At 43.8% G+C, this 20,682-nt stretch overlaps 1 protein-coding gene across 1 annotated transcript in view; it reads right to left on the bottom strand.

Moving 5' to 3' along the window:
• The window catches only part of LOC120834296 (uncharacterized), a 99,541-nt gene that overhangs the window by 70,144 nt on the left and 8,715 nt on the right, over positions 1-20,682 (bottom strand). The window contains 1 exon segment of the mRNA XM_078091422.1: positions 15,538-15,635. Coding sequence (XP_077947548.1) covers positions 15,538-15,635 — 98 coding nt within the window.

Raw genomic sequence — 20,682 nt, 5'->3', positions numbered from 1 at the left:
TCTCACAGCAGAGTAGATGCATAACAAGGTACGTGTATGTTTTTGTGTGTCTGTGTGCGCACTTGTGTGGCCGGCTGCTTTTGTGGCTGGTTTTGCAGAGAAAAAGAAAACTAAAACATGCTCCCACACACTGTAAGGGTCATTTGAAGAGGAGTCTTTTGCAGGCCGTCGTTGTCAGTGAGACACTGTAGCGTGTCCAAAGATAATGAAAGGTGCCACAGTCAGTCAGCTTAGGACTTAGTGTTGACTCATCGTCTCCCAAACTTTCACTCAGTCCGCCCACATTTTAAGAGCAGAGAGAGAAGGCATCTGTCTCTCAACATTTAAATTCACATCACTGCTCAATGATTTTTTTCACATCATTGATATTAAAAGTGCATGTGCTCTCTCCCTGTCCCCTCTTCCATTCAACGCTATCTCTCCCTGTCTCTTTTAAAAAACACCACATTACTGGGGGGCATTATTTGTATCATGACCTCCTATTAAACTCTTCTGGCCAAAGTGTTGAATTTCTTATTTAATTATAATATGTCAAAAAGAATTGGTACAAATTGCATTTCACTGACTATGTGACCATCTGCCAACAAGATATTATTGATTCTATTTTTCTGTTATTCAAATGACAACATTGCATATTAAAGTCTGCAAATGTAAGTATAGCTCATAATATGTATATATACATACATATATAGTATACATATTTATATATATGACAGGGTTTTCATACAGAACCTGAGCGCTTGGAGGTACATTTTTGATGCCGTATATTCTAGTCCAGCAATTTAGCGTAATGCAAAAATAAATTAATTTTACAGTTGATTCCATTTCATCCAAAACGTTTTCACTTCTGCACATACATGAACACCTACTGCTATGTATTGTGCAGTTACTCACCATTATGGCTGTTAATGGTGAGGTATTCCAAGGCCAATTGCTAAACACTGCCAAGACTGTTGTGAATAAGCAGTTACACACATGCACACGCACACCCAGGCTGCAATTTCTACACTGTTGGCTGCATCTTCTCAAGCGGCTCAGTGAGTAATTAACCTGCAGATAACCTGCTTTGAGGCAATAAAAGGGTTCTGCAAAAGGTGGAAACATAGCTATATGGAGACTATTACAGGTGAAAGAAAATGATTGCAAATGCACCAGAAAGGAAGGAACGGAGTCCTAAAAGTGGTAAAGGAATTTTGTCCCGAAAATAACTGTAAACTTAAAGCTTCTATAAGTCCATTTTTTGTTTTTTGTCTTAATTAATTCCAATGGGATCAGCAAATGTAACGGCATGGCATTGTCATTAGCCGATACTCATATGGTGAACAGTAGAAAGATAAATGTGAAATTTTGATTAGACGAACGTCTGGTTATTGCATTTCTCTTTCTCTTTCTTTTACATTTTATTATGTTCCTTTGGGTAGTTTGCTTTTAAATCGAGATCTAATTTCCACTCAGTGCTGATGTGGCTTTGTTAATTTAGTCATGAATACCTGGCAATAAAATATTTAACACCAACAAATTGCCTCCTCAAATTCTTCCTTATTTTCATCCCGTGGAACGTCGGGTCGTAAAGGCGGTTGATACGCGGCTCTGCTGTGGCCGAGCCTGAAAGAGTACACACACACACACACACGCTCACAATCAAAATGACACAGCTTCAGAACCCCCCCCCCCCACAGACACACACACACACACACACACACGCACACTCAACGCTCAGATGCAGCTGCCTGGAGACACCCAGGACTTTCAGTCGCCCTGGATAAGGTGCAATTTGACAACAGGAGATATTGATTCAGCTGCCTGCAGGCTTTTTATAGAACCATCACGATGACCCGAAGCCCCGGCTGCCTCTTTGCTGCCCTACTGTCTCCCCACATGGAGCGGTGAAGGAGAAAAGGCAGAAAGACTGGGGAAGATAATGAGGCTGATAATAAACACAATTAAATGAAGGGGAATGGGGAGGAAGACAGAAACGGGTGAAGGGGTGAAGGGGAAGGTGAGATAACTGGTCTCGGTCGAGGGAAAACAAAATGGACGGTGAAAGAAGTTGAATTTAAAAGCATTGGAAAGGGAAATATGTGAAGGACGAGATGGGTTTATAGAGGAAAAAGAGAAAATATGGACCATAACGCCGCTGACTGAAAGGGAGAAGCCACTGCAGGCATTTCATCCAAAATTTTCCTACAGGTGAGTCCTTGAGGCTAATTACTAAGCAGGAAATTGGAGCGGACACTGGGGACATATTGATTCGAGTAGTGTTTAAAATATGTGATTGACGTCTGAAAAATGTCCCTTCTAATTGAGACAGCCATTACTCGACTAGTCGACCCCTTAAGAACAGGGACATTTGTCTTTAGGAACAATCCAAGCGGTTGGCACTAACTCCACTCTCTCCCCCCTGCAGAGAGCAGTGGATGAGAAGCCACGTCACACTGAATAACGCGTTGAAACGAGTCAGCCCGATTACAAGGCTGCTACAATGCACTGTATCTCAGCACATTTGTGCGTGTGTGTGCGCGTGTGTGTGTGTGTTTCCAACAACTCCCCTCTTGGCCAAGGCTTAACCTGAAAGACGTCTGTGATCCATCCACAGCGACCTTTTTTTCCCCGTTTTTTATCACTCAATAAGAACTCTGTAGGAGCTTGAAAGCCGCTGCCAGGGTGAGCCGTAAAAAGCTCCGACAGAAATAAGGCAGAGCCATAAAAAGAAGCATGTGTTAGGACTTTGCTGTCTGTATGCGGAGCTGATCAAGTCCTCTGTGCTACATGCGCATGTATTGTAGAAATACTACGTGGGTGTAAACGTTTAACTACGTGAGAAGACAGTAAATTAGGCCAATGGGAATATCAGCAGTTCAGGTCACTTGGCAATAAACGTATGTATTTACTTTGACCTTTGCTGAAGAACTGAGCAGGACACAACAAAGTAAGTCCATTGTCCAAAAAACATGAAAGTCTGCAATCCAATCATAAATAAAACTGACGATTGGAAGGATATTATACCGTAGTAGTAGTAGCGTTCAATCATCTGTATCCCCAAATGTATTTTTCAAACAGAAAAAGTGTTTTTGGTCGATTTCTCATTTCCGCTTTCATCAACATGGTCCAAAAGCTTTTTTTTCCCAACCCGCAGAGAAGTATCTTCTTTAAAAAAAAAAAACGTGATTCTATACTTCTACCCCGGAGTGAAAATGTCAAAACTCTGATAATCATAATGGGCTCTGCGGGTGTATTCGTCCATCCCCCTGTGAATGGTTCCTTCCCACTGCTATTCAATCTTCCTGTGATTGGTAGCCGAGGCGCCGAGCCTGCCAGTGCATATTGATCCTCCCCTCAGCCGCCGAAACTCCTGCCACGCGCCATCGCTGCGTATCACGACGAATCGGCAGCGTCTTTGCACCTGTCGGACCTGCAAACGGCTCCGGGGGGGCCGAGCAGCAGCGGGGAGAAAAGAGGCCGGCTGTCAGCGCCCACCGCGGCTCATGCTGTTAGTGACGCTTGTCGCCTGGTGGAGGAGGCCGGCCAATGAGCGAGCTCGTCTAATCCCATTTCATTTTCCTCCGGGCTATTCCGTTCACGATCCGTCTTTGTTTTCCCGAATCATGTGCGCACCTGTCTTGTGTTGTTTGTGTACAGTTTACTCAAACGAAATAAAAGCGATGTTCATTTAGAGAAACTTAGTGACTGTGGATAAAAATCCTATGTTAATAATTTTAACAAATTTTGACTGATAATGCTGTCAAAGCGATACAAAAAAGGCAAATGCTAAAGGTCAGCCCACCTTAGCTGAGCCCGGCGGTTGTATTATTATTATTTCTTGAGAGAAATAGACAACACATCCGCTATATTTTAGGGCGTGAATAAATTACAATTGACAGAAGACACATAAAGATGTTCTTGCGATAGTCTGACGGAAACCACGGACAGAACGTCGAAGCAAAGCTAATGGTGTCGCCTGCGGTAAAACGCACCGCGTCTCTCCAAAGGACACCCGGGTACGCGGTACAAACGAACGCGGGGGATCAAACAGCCGACCCCGGTGTCTAAAGGACAGGCCGCTCCGCCCCGGCGAGGCAGAATGTTGTATGCCGGCGTGATGCTAATTATCGACCACGAGGCGCCGTGGTGTGACATTGTGGGAGCGAGGCGGCGTTTCAAGCAATCGTTGACCTGTCATCTGAGAAATCGCCTCAAATTGCATTTCTGTTGTGATATTAAGTGCTCCGTGGTCCTCGATGGGGCCCTTAAGAGTCAAATGTGAAACACTGAGTGCAGGGAAATCAGGCACATCCAAAGTGCATGATTGTCTTGTCTTATACATGCATTACTGACACATGAATACATAACATAACCACAGACACAGAAACAATCTGCTAGAGAAGGACTTCTCACGTACAAACACATGCTGCCGTAGCACGATAATTGTGTGTCTAGCCGCACTGATACACAGGCCATCATCACCAAACACGTGCTTTCGGTTTGCATTAAACTGAAAACGTGAAGCATAAACCTCTAAAACCTTTTGTCGGTGTTACATGTTTTTATAAACCGTACTACAAGGCCAGCGGAATCTTTGCCAGGAATTTACTGTACGCATTCGCGATAGTGACACATTGTTACTTGGCGAACTCGACGGTGATGGCTTAAGGCAGCCGTCCAACACCGCCGTCCTCCCACGGCCGCGCCGTCCAACAGCCGTGTCTAACGCGGTTACATTGTGTTATCTCGCTGCTCTTGGATTCTGCGGTCTGAAGTGGATGTTTTTGTGAACATGTTCTTCTTCACCAAATTTACATTCCAATGAGCATCATGGTGCGTTTTCAGGACCTCACAAAGCTTGATTTGGAAAGATTTTAGGTTGATGAATTCCATCCAAATGGATCCCAAAGGCTAATTAAGTCCCACCTCAAGATGTGATGCCCTACTTTCTACATTCGGCCCCGAACTCTGTTTTTCTTTGCTTTGCACTCTTTCTCTCTCTCTCCTCCCGGTTCCCCATTCTCCATCTACCTCTCTCTCTCTCTCTCTCTCTCTCTCTGTCTCCTTTAGAAGCCGTTTTGAAACGTAAACTGTATAGTTGACAAATTGTGACTCACAATGTGGGAAGATAAATCAGCCCAACTTTGCAACGCTGCCAAGATCTCTCTTTCCGTCCTCTTTCTCTTCCTCCTCCCCTCGCAGGCTTATCTGCATTCTCCCTCGTGCTCGCTCACGTACACCTACACCAATCGCCCCGCTCGCGCTCGGAGGCGTGCATCCCTTTTAAAACCCTAAAACACCCCTTCCGACCTCGCTCTCGCTCTCACAAGCACACTAAACAATACACGCTTTTCTACACGGAAACATTCACACGCAGCACTGAGCGTGCCTTCATGCCACAGTCTCTGTGAAGCTGCAGGCGGTATTACAGAGTGCTGCTGGATGGAGGCATCACTCATTCATCCCAGAAACTACAAATGTTAAGAACAAGCGGGTCTAAATATCAAATCAAAAACGGGAGCAAACAGGGAGGGGAAAGGAAGGAAGGAACGTTGGAAGGAAGGAAGAAAGAAAGACGTAGAAGGGAGACATAAAACACCAACAGCTGGAAGCTGGAAATGAATGATCTAGAATTGGGATAAGGATAGGAGTAATCATAGGAAAACATAAAAGGCAGTAAAAAAAGAAGAAAAGGAAGGGATGTGGAAGAGGAAATGGAGGATGAGAATGTGACGTTGATGATGGATGAGAATATTTTACACGGTAACAGTGATGAATATCAGCCAAGTTTGGGGACCCTGTGACACCCAACGTCCTTCAAATCGGACGTGTGTAGAAACTTCAAGTAGAATTCAAGCATTGAAATGAGCTGAGGAGTGGAGTGGATACGAGCTAATCCACGTGTAAACGCTGTGCCGACGCTACTAAAGTCCTTACCTACACTTTCCAAAACAAACATTCAAGGATAATGAATTGGCAAAAGAAAAACAGGAGGCATTTTCTTTCTCCTGAAGTTAATCAATGTGTTGCACCAGACGTGTGTCTGTGTGTGGGCCTCTGTGCTGTGGGCACACACAATTATAACCTCCCATCCAATCAGTCAACAACACAGCAGCCTACAGAAATTTCCATTTAGACGCAATTCAATTCCATGTAGCCACCGTTCGCGCTCTGCTCATCGACGCACTCCTGCATCCTCCACGCTTCCTGTTTTGCTCTCTCGCTCGTCCTTGAATCCGTCTCCTTTTTTTTTTCCAGGTTTTGTTTCTACATCTCCCTCTTTCACAGCCTGACCCTGCAGGATCCTCTTATCTGTCTCTGAAAATTTGGTTCTCCCTGATCTGCCCTTTTTATCATTCCCCTTCATCTTTTTTCCGGGGGCCTGAAGAGCGGATGAAATAGCCACCGATTTGGTTTTGAGCATGAGACGGAGAAGCGATGGTGAGATAGCGGCAATTGCGACGCGTGTCCTCGCCCATCTACACTCTGAGTTGTGACCTCATAAAAGAGGGTTCGGTATGATTCAGAAAAATCTTCAAGGGAGGCAGCATAAATATTCAATTTTGAATTTTCATATTCAATCAAATGTCAAATGTTTTTCAATTGTGTCGGAGGCAAACGTTAAGTAATTCCCCTGAGCCGCACTGCCTGTGACTCCGGATGGGTGAGCTTGCCGTGGTCTGGTGATACCAGGTGTGGTTATTGTTAGCTTGTTGGTGAAGTAGCTGGCTGAGCAGTTTCCAACCTAAACCTAGTTTACTTAGTTCCATTATCTTTTGCTAACGTCAAATGTATTTCATTCTTTGCGTGGACTTTCTCCTCCACTGCCCCATCTGCATCTTCTCTGATCAGCCCTACACCTCGTGGAGGTGATTAGGAAAAAAACAGACAACCAAAGCGAAAGTCCTTTTGTCTTTACAAGCAGGAGTCTAGTCTAGTCAACACCTGCAGCTCAGTGGCTGAATGCTACGGCCCACGATGGGGTGAGGAATCAGATTAAGGAGGGAGACAGCTGGCATTGGTAGAGCCCTTCGGCCAATGTCTGTTTCTGTGTTTTGTTGATGGACAGGATGAACGCGAGAGAGACACAATGCGCTACGCTGCACTGTCTCACCGGCCGACGCCGGGACGTCGCCCACAGCCTCCAGGCTGCTCAACGAGGACAATTATTTTTCTTTTATGTTAGTGTCCTTGAAAAATAAACCGAAGGATCCTCAGCTGTTTCGGCTCATTGTTCTATAATCTTTTTTTTTGTTACTATCAGCCCCTCGAACCGTGATGAAATAAAACCATTCATTTGAGGAAATATTATGAGTTATGAATTATCATCGTCTGCAACTCAGACTGGGAGCTCGTCAGATTTGAAGTTTAGAGCATATGTATCTTTCGGTACAACGACAGGACTTAATAAATATATTTATTAGTTCTACTAACTTTAGAAAACGGTTTCTATATAGACTTTAAGAACAAAACCCATCCAGGCACACGCGTCATGTGTGCATGATCAAGATTATAGTCTCAAAGTCTCAAATATCAAGCTGAGTGGTTGAAAGGTAACATCCATATATGTTAATCCCTTATAATAAATCTGTCTGTCAGATTTCCCAATTTATAAAGAAATGCTGTTATTCGAGCAACAATACTCATAACTCATATTTCACTGCCCCACACAACACACACACACACACACACACACAGAGGAGAAAGGGAATACAATACATGTTGCATCACACAGATTTTCATATTGGATGAAGAAATGGGATTATGATGTCATCATAATAGCAAAATGCAAATCATTTCTGATGAAATGAAGAAAAAAGTGTGTAAGTGTGTATGTTAAATCCAGTGCAACAGACAACCAGTTATGTAACACTGGTGCCGCTCACACGCTCATTGTTCCAATCCCTTCACATTTCTTGGACTGCTCTAAACGGAGAGGAATTGTTCCAAACCTCAACCTCATCCTCATTACCGTCTCTGTCTCTTCTTGACTCTTCAGTTCAACTGTAATGCAACGCCGAGACAGCTCTAACACACACACTTTCGTCCATTGTGTTGCAATGCACACAGCGTCCCACGTGACACGACTGGGTGCTGAGATAAGAATGCCGAACAGCTCATTGTCTCTTATCCGTCACACAGACTTCCAAAAAAGCCCGTTCACTTTTCTCTGTGATATTCTCCCCCCCCCCCGCCCTCCCCTTCGTGGTGTCTCTGCATCTGATGAATTGAGTGACAGTTTACGTAACGTGTAAACACGTGGCAACACAGTGGGAAATAAAACATGCTCGGTGTGCATACAAACACACACCCCCTCGCCATCCCAGAGGAGTAAACATCAAGACGTGCAAAATCACGTAACGCAAGGGGGCATATAATCTGATCTAATTACAGACTTAAAGATTACATGAACCATTGCACTGGCAGTGCAGCTAATTGCATTTGCAGAATTTCTTCGCGGGCCTGTGATTATAACAGCATACCCGTGATGGAGTCAGACTCTGGCTCCATTTGTATTCTTGCCCCTAAAATGCAAAAGTGGTCAAATGTCAGAGAGTGTGAGAAAGAAGCAAAGGGAAACCAAACTGCATGAAAATAAAAGCAAGATGAAGATGATTGGAAGCTTTCGGTGGCCAAACACCAGAATGTGACCACGGTCCACATTGAAAATGGAACACGTTGGTTCATTATAAAGGGAGCAGCTTTAACATCGCATTCCATCGGGGTTTACTGGGTGGGGGTCTAAACTAAAATCAGACAGATACTGCAGAGCAATATGATTAGTTGTTTTCTAACATAGGTTCAAAAGATTTTGTGTTATGAATTTTCTACATTGTCACACAATTTTGTATCGTGTCAGTCTCTAACCCCTGAGTTGATTTACACGCTATGTTGAAGCGTCAGGAATGGCGTGGGCGAAGCACAGATGTTTGTGTTTTTTTTTCCTCCCATTCCTGCAGCCAGTAGATCGGACGTGCATAATTGCAGCTTGACAATGTGCCCGACTCCTGTTAGAGATGCCAATTAGAGACTGCAGCTGGATCAGCAGACAGGCGAGTGTCTTCATACAACATGGAGAGAAAACGCCACTTTGACAGTGATTTGGGCCGCACCCAACGTGTCATGTCACACTGTGGTTCCATCATTCAGTTGTCTGTATCGTTCTCTCTTCGTCTCTGTGCTTTCTGTCCACTAGTAAAAACACCTGTTATAGGGGAAAACAGAAGGATTACACACATGGACGGGCATGTGCACACACAAATGTACGCAGGAGCGCTGACCCATACGGGCCTCTTTTTCCATTTCCATTTCCTTTCAAGCACCTCTCAGCGAGTTCAGTACGGTCTGTGAGATGCTTACTGAGTTTGGAGGGCGAATTCTCTGGAAAACATCAGACGACTTTCAACGTTTGTTTGTGTGTGTGTGTGTGTGGGTGTGAGCACACGATAGTGCGCACAGCCGCATGAGCCGGAGGGCCGATGAGTAACACATCTCAGAAACACTGTTACTTCACTCAGAAAGAAATACTATTTTATTTACACAAGTCAAAGTCAAATGTGCAAGGAAACAGAAGCTGGGGGTTCAGGTGTTCATGGGAACCGTTTGAACGCTTTCGTGTTGATGTTTCAACGATTAGATAAAACATCATCTTTTGGTCCAGGCATTTTGCAGCCTCTTTTTTTCCCATTTGCTTTCTGATTTTTACTCTCACTAATTCCACAGTGCAGTAATCACATTCACTTTCAGCGACCTCCATGAAATAAAGGTTCCGAGTTCTTCACACATCAGATAAAAGCAAAGGTCAGTCTGCCCGTTTTGTAAAACTATGCTTTTGCATTTTTGGAGAAAAATACAGCGTTTCCTCATTGTTTTAATGGCAGATGGCAGATTTAATAGACTCTATATAAATGGACTTTATATAAATGGACTCTATAAATTGACTTAAAAATGTAAATAGCGTCCTAGTCTTACGACAACTAGAGCACTTTACGTTACATGGCAACACCCCCCCCCCTCCCATGTCAGTGCACCATTGTCTATGCTCCCTTACCCACACCTCCTGCCTTCAGCATGGGGTGTAGTACAGTCGCCGTGGACACTTCAACTAGCACACGGAGAGCGGACAGCCCGCTCTATCGCTGACCCATATATTCCCATGTACATCTACTCAAGTGCCTTTCAAACAATGCATGATGAGACATGCATCACAAACCTTATGTGGCAGCTCTGTGTACAGGAGATTTCAAGTATACTCATAGTATACTCCATAGATTGTCTATAACGAACAATGGTCTTTGTGGACTATAGCTACTGGTTGCACTCCATTCACTCCCTTTCATGTCCACATTTTGCAAGGTATCATTTGGCAGACGCTAGACAGTGACCATGCAGCAGTGGCATTTTCTAGACTATTCTCAGTGCTGCTATTAATAAGCAGCTGACCTTTCATCCGTTGAATACCTCCTAGCAGGGTGGACCAGAAAACAAACAGCAAAGACTGTTGGGTACAGTCATTTTAAAGACAAAGAGGAAGCAGTTTTGCAACCATGCTATAAGAGCATAGATTTATCGTAAGCATTAAAGCAGATAACTCACGCTATAAACTTTGCCCAAATGCAAAATCTAACATCAATCATACCCTCAATCCCTGTAGATTTCATAGTGAGCCTTAGAAATGGCTTTATTCTTAGATAGGTAAACTCCTTATAGTTTGTTCTGTCTTGTGAATTCAGCATGGTGGGGAGCATTGATACAGTTAGCAGTGTTCTCCACAGTAATTCTAATTTGCATCAGTACAAAAGGCGTCTTGTCCTCCAGCTGCTATTTAATACTTGTGTGGCTAAAGATGAAAGGAATGCAATCAGGCTGTATCTAAATACAGTATTTCCACACATACACATGGCTATAATCACTATAACTCACACAAAAGCTAATACAAATTGTGAAACATTTTGACAATGCACCTGAACCAGGACTGTCAGATTTCTGTGTTCTAGAAAAATGTGAAGGAGAACATCTGCCAGCAATTGGCACTATATTATCTACTGCGAGCATCTTGATGGTATTTGGTAATTAAAATTAAGCATTACGTTTGGAGCACTTTCTGTTGTGTGCGCTCAGAGCAGTGCACTTTATCCTCCAATTAGGTATAAGCAATAGGACATCTCTGCTTTTTAAAAAATCAGAGATATGTGGAAGGCCTCTTCTTAAAATCACTGTTGTACAGACTTAAGATGAAGAAGAAACAATACGAAGCAAAATTGTCAAAAACATCTTCCAACACTTCTATGAGTAAAGGAAAATAATACTTGTGTCACTTTCCCTTTAATCCAGGTGTTAACTACAGGGTAGAGCCATTCATCCTCATAATTGTTTTCCCTACGTGGATAAAGTTGCAATTTATAGTTATGAACAGAGTAATATTGCATCTTTATCCCTTTTCAGGAGCAGCACTTCTGCTTTCTCACCTTTATCACCAGTGAACGCTGCCGTTAGTTTACAAATAGAGGGCCGCAAATCCGGTTAGGTGTAATTCAATCAAAACCAAGTGAGTAGCTCGGAAAGGACTAATGTCCTTTTGTCATTTTGTCTCCATAGCAACGGGTGTGCCAGCTCAAGTTTGGAAACAGAGTTTGTGCAAACAGTGGTAAAACCCTAATTAGAGCACGCTGTGTGTGTGTGTGTGTGTGTGTGTGTGTGTGTGTATACACAGTCTTGATCCGGGTAGCATCTGATTGTAGCCCCTCTCTGTAGAAGCGGCGCTATTGATTGCTAAACACTTGCAGCCGGCTCACACAGTCAACAAAGCCCAGCGGCACAGTATGATAATGATTAATGTATAAATGATGACTATCTGATGGTATTGTTTGCCTAACTGGCACCGCGCAGCTGTTTGAGATGAATACTGGACTGTGACAGTAGCTGCGTGTTTGCTCAGAGTGACCTTCTTGTTCACTCATGTTCTATTCTTCAAATTAGCTTTAATCATTGCTGTTGGTCGGTGAACAACACGTGGCTGATGATGATAGAATTTATCCTCAAAAGTAAAGCTGCGGTTGCCCTCCTGTAAGCAGAGGACCGTTGTCAGCTTAGCTTGATTACTGTCCACAAATTGATGGTCGGAGTCTTGTCGGTGCTTCGGGTCTAATGATATTTACAGTGTTTATTTCACATATAATCAACATTATGAATCAACAAGAATTCAGACATTGTAGCCAGTTTATCGGGTGCATGCACACTAGTTAAAATGAATGCATTGCAATGCAACAGCCTCATTAACTAGTAATCTCTCCAAGAGGATGTTGCTGATTTGAAGTCACACATGGAAGGTGTTTAACAAACACGCTTCTGATATCGACAAACTGTCAGACATTATTTTCCATCGCACACTTCAGCTCCCCGTTTCTTTCATCAGATCGACTGTTATGAGAACTGACCGTCTATCAGACTCCGGGCGGTTCTATTACCTGACCCCTCAACTGAAAGCAAATCCTCCGTCACTTCACCGAAGCAAAAGCCAACAACAATAAGACACAAGCACACGTGCAACTTCTGCAAACATTACTGACACAGGCAGACGGGACACATTAAGTTCACCCTTAGCAACAAGCATCGTTTAGTCAACACACGGACACCCTCACATACGCTTCTTTCTTTCTATTTGCCTCCAATAAACCTAATCTCAGCATATTTTGGTAATCTCGCTCCAGGCAGGAAGAGGGGGGGGGGGGGAGCCCACTGCAGAGAGCCTCATTGCCAACCCACTGCGCCAACCCTGATGACATCGTCACTATGCACCACTCACCAGAGCGGGACCGGTGACACTTTGACACGCTGCGGGCATTAACAGAACTGTTGCAGACAAATCCCTGTACAATGCAACACGATGTGCAGTGTGTGTCTTTTGCGTTTCTTTGTGCGCTATTGTGGGTTTATGGTGGGCTTAAAAATGATATGTCATCCAGAGAATTCCAATCACACAGAATGTGAGAAGATACATAATTCTCACCCGTTTGATGGGCTGTTTTCTTTTGGTGGATTGTTTTATTGTTGACTTATTTGCCGGGGTCTTGTTTGAGAAGCATGATACAGGCTAAGCAGGATACTTGTAAACATAATTGTATGTTGTGAAGTCTTGGTAAAGTGGTTCAATGCGATTTGGAAAAGCTACCAGCCTTCGTTAAACTTGTGATGTACACTATTTGATCGTAATGAGCTACTTAACATCCTTTGAGCGCTAAAGTCTTGCTTCAGACAACACGGAGCCATGTCGACTTCACATCCTATATTAATGTGTTGGTACTTAAATGTGTTAAAATTGTCCATTGCTTTTTCTTTAATCCAACGTTTGGCCTTTTACTTTTTAAGGCTGTTTTTTTTTTTCCAAACATGATTTTTACAACCATCTCACTACTGAAGTGTTCTTCCACAGTGTTTGTTATATTTCGTATATATATTTCTGTGGATCACTAAGGTCATGCGATATCCAATGAGGGAATGAATCAATATCAGAACCAATATTAGACCAAGTTGCAAGCAACTAATTTAGCCCCGATGGGATAAACTAGTTGTCTGTAGATCACTTTACAAGATGAATCACATCACCTCAACTGGAACAACGACGCAGGACATTGACAGGCCATTGACTAAACGGTTTTCTGACGAAATGGGCCGCGACTGTTAAGCTATATCAATCACTCTTCTGCCTGTGGTGACACGGACACAGACAACGACATTCAATCACTGATGTGTCTTTGAATGTTTAACTTTGAGCCCCCCTGGGGGATCACAGTTTCTTCAACAAGAACAAAAAGCTTATTTCGGACAAATAATGACAAACAATAGAAGACAGATTCTGTTCATGGCATCGGGTCAGTTGGCTTAAAAATGCCTTTTTTTACAAGCTCCTTGAGAGAAAAATAAAACACTGGCAAAATGATGAAATGTTTCCAGTTGTGTGTGTGCAACCCTAACGTAGTGTTCATGCGGAATGAAATCAAAAGGACAGGACTTTGGACCGTTGGACCACTTAAGAAGTCAAAATTGAGCAGGACAAATGCATGACTATGTGCAGCTACGGAAACTGGAGAGGGGAAACACATAGAGGAATAAAAATTACTAAGCAACGTTGGCTGGCAGACATTTGAAGCCACGGGTAGAAACGGAACAACATTCAGACAAACCGTGAAGGACGGCGGAAAGGTGAATGGAATAAACAAACCGTAATAAGAGAGGTGGGTAAGTCCTCGAGACGGAAAGCAATGGCAGAGAATGGAAACAGCACGGCAGAGAATGACGTGTACGCAAAAGCGTGCGATTGAAAAGAGCGAGAGAGAGTCAACGACAGGCCACATGGGAGAAGATGAAGGTGTGTGCAGCGTGTCAATACAAACATTCAGTCACTCGGGGGCCTCCATCCGACTGAAACCGAAGTCAGGCATTTATTACAGAGGGCCTCCCGTTTCTTTATTCCAACAATGTCACACCTTCCCCTGCCTCGTGTTTTCTCTGTGTCTCTCCGCAGGCAAATCTCTCCGCGTGTCCATTTATTACCCGAGCGGGGGGAGCAGCAGAGGGGCTGCGGCGGCATCAATAATTGCTTGCGCCCCTGAAGGCGTGCTGGGAACCCTGGGTGTTTATGAGGGCGTAATCTCCTACCTGGCTCGCACTCACACCTTCACCCCCCCCCCCCCCCCCCCCCCACCTCCGTGACCGGTGAGCCGGGGGGACGGGCAGGCGGGCTGTTGTTTGGACAATTTGCAGCCTGTGACACGATGGCCGAGCGACGGAAAAAAAACGACGGGTCGGAAAGAGGGATTAGAATCAGAGGAAATTTGGGCGGGGAAGGAAGGCCCTCGCACGGACACACGCTATCAGCAGGTATGTTTATTTTACTCTTTTTTTTTTGCTGAATGTTGCGCCATTGTTCCACCTTGCTGTTCTGTACAAAAGGAAAAGAGGCGGAATGGGTCAGAGTCACTCGGCGAGCCGGTGTGAAGCTTGGATGACGCGTCGTTCTCTCTAAATGTATGTTGTACGTCACCCGAGATGCTGACACTGTTGTGTTTCACTTCCCACCTGCTTTGCCACTGTGATGCTGGCACTGGTAACCCGCACACTGGTGCAGCATTATGTCTCAAAGCAACATAATAACGCTCCTCGCGTTACAGTATCGTTCACAGATGCACGCGCCGTATTATTTCATTATCAGTCTTACTGAGTGTGTGCATTTGTAACAATAGCATTTATTTTTACAATCAAATGACAACGTATTATGTTCATTTTTTGTTGTTGTTGTAGTTTAATATACCTTTATTAATTAATTATGATTAATTGTTCCACCTTATCTTTCCTTCCTAATGAAGATCAAGCAATTTGTTTTTTTACGTAGTATTAAGTGGGGGAGAGGTGCAAGACAATTCCAGTTTTTTTAATAAGGTAAAATACTAATCATAATATTATTATAATGTATTTACTGTAACTACGAATTCATGTGTAGTTTTCAAGTGTGCCCCCAAACACGGAGGAAGAGAGCTGCCGAAGGTCAAAGGATACATCCGTATGCCGCCTGTTCTGGAGCCCACGGCCAGGATCTTCTGCACAGGGTCAAAGGCCAAAGCAGTCGGCTGGTAAGGAAAGCCGTGACGCACAGTCTGTAAGGAAAGACACAAACATTTAATTACATGGTCTTTTCTACCCTCGTGATATTCAACTCTCTGGGGAATGAAGTCATTTCAAAAAGCATTAACATTTTCTAAAAGAAAAATGTACCATGTAAAGCATTTTTTTTTCTTCTAATTTGATAGTGTAAAAGAAAAATGATTTAGTCATTTACTTCTTATGTCAAGAAACATTTGTCTAGTTATGAAAATACTTTCCTCTAGGTGAGAAAACAAAGACTAGGATGAAAAAAAAATATCGTGTCACTTTGCCTGATCGCTTGTGCGACATGCAGACACAATTAGTAACGCTTCAATGCAACGAGGCATTTGGTCATAAGCACACACAGCTACTACCTGTACCTGTTTGTAGAACTTACTCGTACAGATCAGATTACTGATGCCTCCAAATCTCAACAAACTTCTACGGATATAACACGGAGACTTCACACTGTATAATAAGTAACAGAACCACATCTTCTGTTCATATTGCATCTGGATTTAATTGAGGGGAAAGTAGATTCAGCAAATGCCGAGGCCTGACTAAGCAAAAATACACCGTCCCTGAAATGCACTGCGTGCGCTCCCAGCTGTCTGCCATTAGCTGTGTTAAATTTCCCAGCAGTGCTTGGAATACAGTTATCTGCTCGTGAGTGATGCATAATAGCTGTTGAATAAAAATGTGTCGAGGATATTAAAGTTTTACCAGCAGAACGCAGTATGAGAAATTACTGTTATAATGCTTCAGATAACAATAACATGTTTTATCTATCAGATTATAATCACTACACATAACAGCAACACTGTCTGTCACAGCAATCCTGCTTAGGCAAAAGTAATAAACATTTCTCCTGTATACATGTATGCTGAACGTGCTAAAATGAAGATGTTTTCAATCAATCCCACAATGATTATTCTTAAATGAATTTAAAGGAATAGTGAATGGGTGATCGAGGCCGAGCCAGAGACTTCATTAAATCCCCAGGAAACCAATCTTCCACATTCAACCGGAACATTTAGTTAGTAGTGAACAGGTAGAAATGAAAGCCTATAACTGCGAACTGCATTATTTCTCTGAGAATGCAAATAACCCTTTGTGACCAAATATTGGAAAAGGGGCTGAATTTCATCTGGGAAATTGTTAAAAGAAATGGCTCAATACAAGATCTCCCACAATGAAGTCATCAGTTGCTTACTTGCTGATAACACGACACCCATTGTTGCCAGACTTCCCCACCTCACCGTCGCAATACACCTTTGTTTGGCTGGCTGAATTGCTGCAACGAGGGGTTTATGCTCTCTCTAATGCCGCTCAGCGTTGATCCGACTCAACGGGGGAAACGAAAAGCAAAACAGAGACACACTGAGTAGCTCTGCTGGCACGTGCACAGTGTGCACTTGTGATATCTGTGTGCACGCTTTGCAAAAAATTCTCATTCAGAAAACGGCGAGCAAGAGCTTTCGGCTGTGTAGGCTATATGTCCATCATTATTACTATTTAGACATGTTGCATATTCATGGGGGAATGCGGTTGGTGCATGGCATTATAAATTGATAATGTAACGAGCAGGGGGCACAGCTACAGCATACTAATTACTGCACAAGTACCCAACCTTCAGATGGATACATATTAGTCACTAGGCTAGTACATGCGCAGCAGGGTCCCACCGCTTCATACGAGCCAATGAAGGCCTTGAATATAAGCTTTAAGGCAGAAATGGTAAATACACCGCTGTTCTACTCGTATTTCCCTCTTCCAGTTTTTCCAATCTCTCGAACCGCTCCGAGTCATCATCGACCCATTTAACCCCTATTGATACACTGATGGCGGGCGGCTATCTTGCAAGGAGCCACCTGCCCGTCAAGAGTATCTAATCATTCATACACCGCAGGAACAGCCTGAGGGAGCAATTAGCGGCTAAGTGTCTTGGCCAAGAGGACACATCGACATGGACGAGCAGAGCCGGATATCGAACCATCGATCCTCCGATTGAAGGACGACCCCGCTGAGCCGCGGCCAACGGCCAACGAAAACAGTAAGTATAGCATCATGCCGTTTTCCCCATTTCGATTAAGGATATTAATATCTACAAAATTGCGCTGCGTGGATCTTCGCTTTACGTTTCTACCAGAAAAACGGCTTCATAGTGTGATTGAATGAACACAACCAGCTGTAAAGATGCTTCCTTCACACTGTATTCCAACTCAAAAAGAAGTGGCGTTGTAACGTTATAAAAGCATCAAAATCGGTATCAAAGTCCTTGTATCGTACACAAAATCATCTCAGAACACAAAGATATAATCACCAAGCGGACCTGCTGGTTAAGTGGCTGTAAAGTACAGCAGTGTGCACACCGGTAGTTGTTAGCTTTTGGCCAAAAACAGCGTGTGCTGGTACATTAGACAAACACGTCCAAAACAATAACGGTGTGCCGACTGTTTCCATCCCACTGTGTCTCCGGCTCCAAAATAGCAGCTGAGGGTCAGAGGCGCAATCAGCTGTTATCCCCTTCTCGCCAGGTGCCATTTAAGAGGGGTGACTGAGGAGGGAGCAGGCGGTCAATGGCGGCATTTAAAACAAGGTGTTTCTGAGAAAGTGTGACCCGCCAGGACCACGTCACATCCTTGAGCACGGAGCCATAAACAAACCAGCCAAAATAGAGTTTTCTGCAGCAGAATGCGAGACTTGACTGGGATAAAGACGGGCGTGCACACTTACTAAGTCACGCACAGAAAGACAGACAAAGATAAAAAGGACCCAACAGACAAGCTGTCCCCAAACCCTCGGGTCAATAATGAATTAACTTTCGTTTACTACGCAAAAGCCATAACTCTTTAATATATAGTCCAAAGTTTGTAGGATGGTACAGCTTTGAGATTGGAATTCTCCTCAATGATTTAATGTTCTGTATACTTGCATGAGTCCTGATGCAAAAAGTATGTTAGGACAAAGTAGCCGTGTTTATCGCGGTTACCAGGAAATAAAATGTCCGAGCCACTAGCGCGATCGAGAGCTGCACATGATGCTAACAACGAGGAACGGAATGAGTCAGAGCCCCCGAGAGCACTTCTCATTCTTGGCTGTGATTAGATTTCCATCGGCACATTAATGTGCAAATAGAGAAATTAATCAGGCTTACATTCACATTCATTGGCAAAATCATTCATATGTGAGTGGCATGCACACACGTACTGGAGAATAACACACATTTAGGTCAGACAAACACAATCACCCATTCATCCTCCAAGTCTTGCCACCAATCAGCTTCAGGTTCTCTAGCCTAAATCTGGTACTGGTACACGGTTGCTGGGATACAGAAGACCCCCCCCACACACACACACATGCATACAAGATAGAAAACACCTTTACTATGGTGAATCGCAGAGCTGCTCATATATATTTCAAAGCAAAAACCATAAAGCCATTTCTCTCTCTTTTAGTGTGTCGTATGTGTTCATGTGTGTGAATTCAGGTTAACACACTTCCACCACACACACAGACTCCCTCTTTCACTCTGTCCGTCTCCCCATCGCTCATCTAAAAGACTGTTTTAGTCATTCAGCAATCTTAATCTACCTATGTGATTAGTCCTGTGTGAAAAATTAACCCGGACCAATAAGCGCAGAGGACTTTAAAAAATGCTGTGGATGTAGCAAAGATCAGGCCTGCATTCACAGACCAGCTGACCTGCAGCTAAGGACCTGCGTTATTACTGCCGGAGGCTGCATTACATCAACTCTTCTCCCCATCCACCCCCTTCCCTCTCCTCCCCCTCTGTGGTGTTGTTCTCTGCCCTCCACGCATGCACGGCCTCGATGCACTGCACGCCAGGCTGGCGTTTAATCAGATAACGCGCTCACCCTCACCCACCAAAGACGGTTACCGCCCTGTGCCATCCACCATTCTCTCTTTTCACACGGTGTTCAGCTGCAGAGCTGGTCTAGACCCTTGCTTCTATAAATAGCAACCAGCAAACATGTCTGCCACTGCCAGAAATGTTTGCATCTTTGCAGCTACAGCCCCAAGCACGGATCAACACAGTGAAATATGACTTTGATGGGATTATAAATCAAATTTGGGTACAAAAGAAAAAAAAGAAGCAAATACGCATGTAACGGTTGTGATACAGCTTATTAGCAAAGACTAATATACGTTGAGGGAAATGCATGCCAGCTTTCACATCTTTAAGGCAGCGCTGATCATAGCTTTGCAGTGCCTTGACCCGCATGTGATTCTTTTATCCCGACACTGCGTCTCTCCATCTCTTTCTCGGACAGGTGGTCAGCGAGCTGAAACTGGCTGAACTTGATTGATTCACTTCAACACGGCACACTGCAGGACCTGAGGGGATGCCAGGAGTAATGCACCGAGCGCAGACTCCGACCGTGACGGCGCATGGATACACGTATCTACACAGAAACAAAATCACGAGGTGAACATCTGGAGCGCAGCAAGAATAGATTTAGGATTGGATGAGGGTGCCACTCGTGATTTTTGGAGTTTAAACGTGTGTCATGTGTCACAGAAGATCAGTCTAGATGAACGGCACACGGCCCATTGAGACTGGTAATCAAAGGGGAATGTTTCAGTGTTGCCATGACAACACTGTTTGTACATCTATAAGGGCAGATCAGCCCTGAGTGACACAGAGTAGAAGATCTGTGTTTGTTGGAGCACTCTGGCATCCCGGCTGCACACCCCGGTAAGTGCTGTTCGAGCAGGTGTTAAATTAGCCCCCCGCACACAAAGTGGTACAAGAGGGAGCGGCTTTTAATAAGCAATTCAATTTTCCTACTCTGAATATAGTCTGTCCTTTAACGTTGTTGTTTTATATAAGTTCCCTGGTAGCCCAACAAACATTGTAATTATGAAATCGTATTTCGGTTTAGTTGAAAACACTACCTCATTTAATGTAAATTCAATTATCCAATATAATAGTATATACAATTATTAGAGCGCAGACCAACCGACAACAATTTTATATCTATTTTTTTTATACAATTTTTCTCTGAGATTTAACAGAGAAAAAAGCTTGTTGCA

This window comes from Gasterosteus aculeatus, chromosome 16 (assembly GCF_964276395.1).
Source record: "Gasterosteus aculeatus chromosome 16, fGasAcu3.hap1.1, whole genome shotgun sequence".
In the NCBI taxonomy this organism is placed as follows: Eukaryota; Metazoa; Chordata; class Actinopteri; order Perciformes; family Gasterosteidae; genus Gasterosteus; species Gasterosteus aculeatus.
Note: the sequence above shows the minus strand (reverse complement) of the source record. Positions and strands in the feature narration are given on the sequence as shown.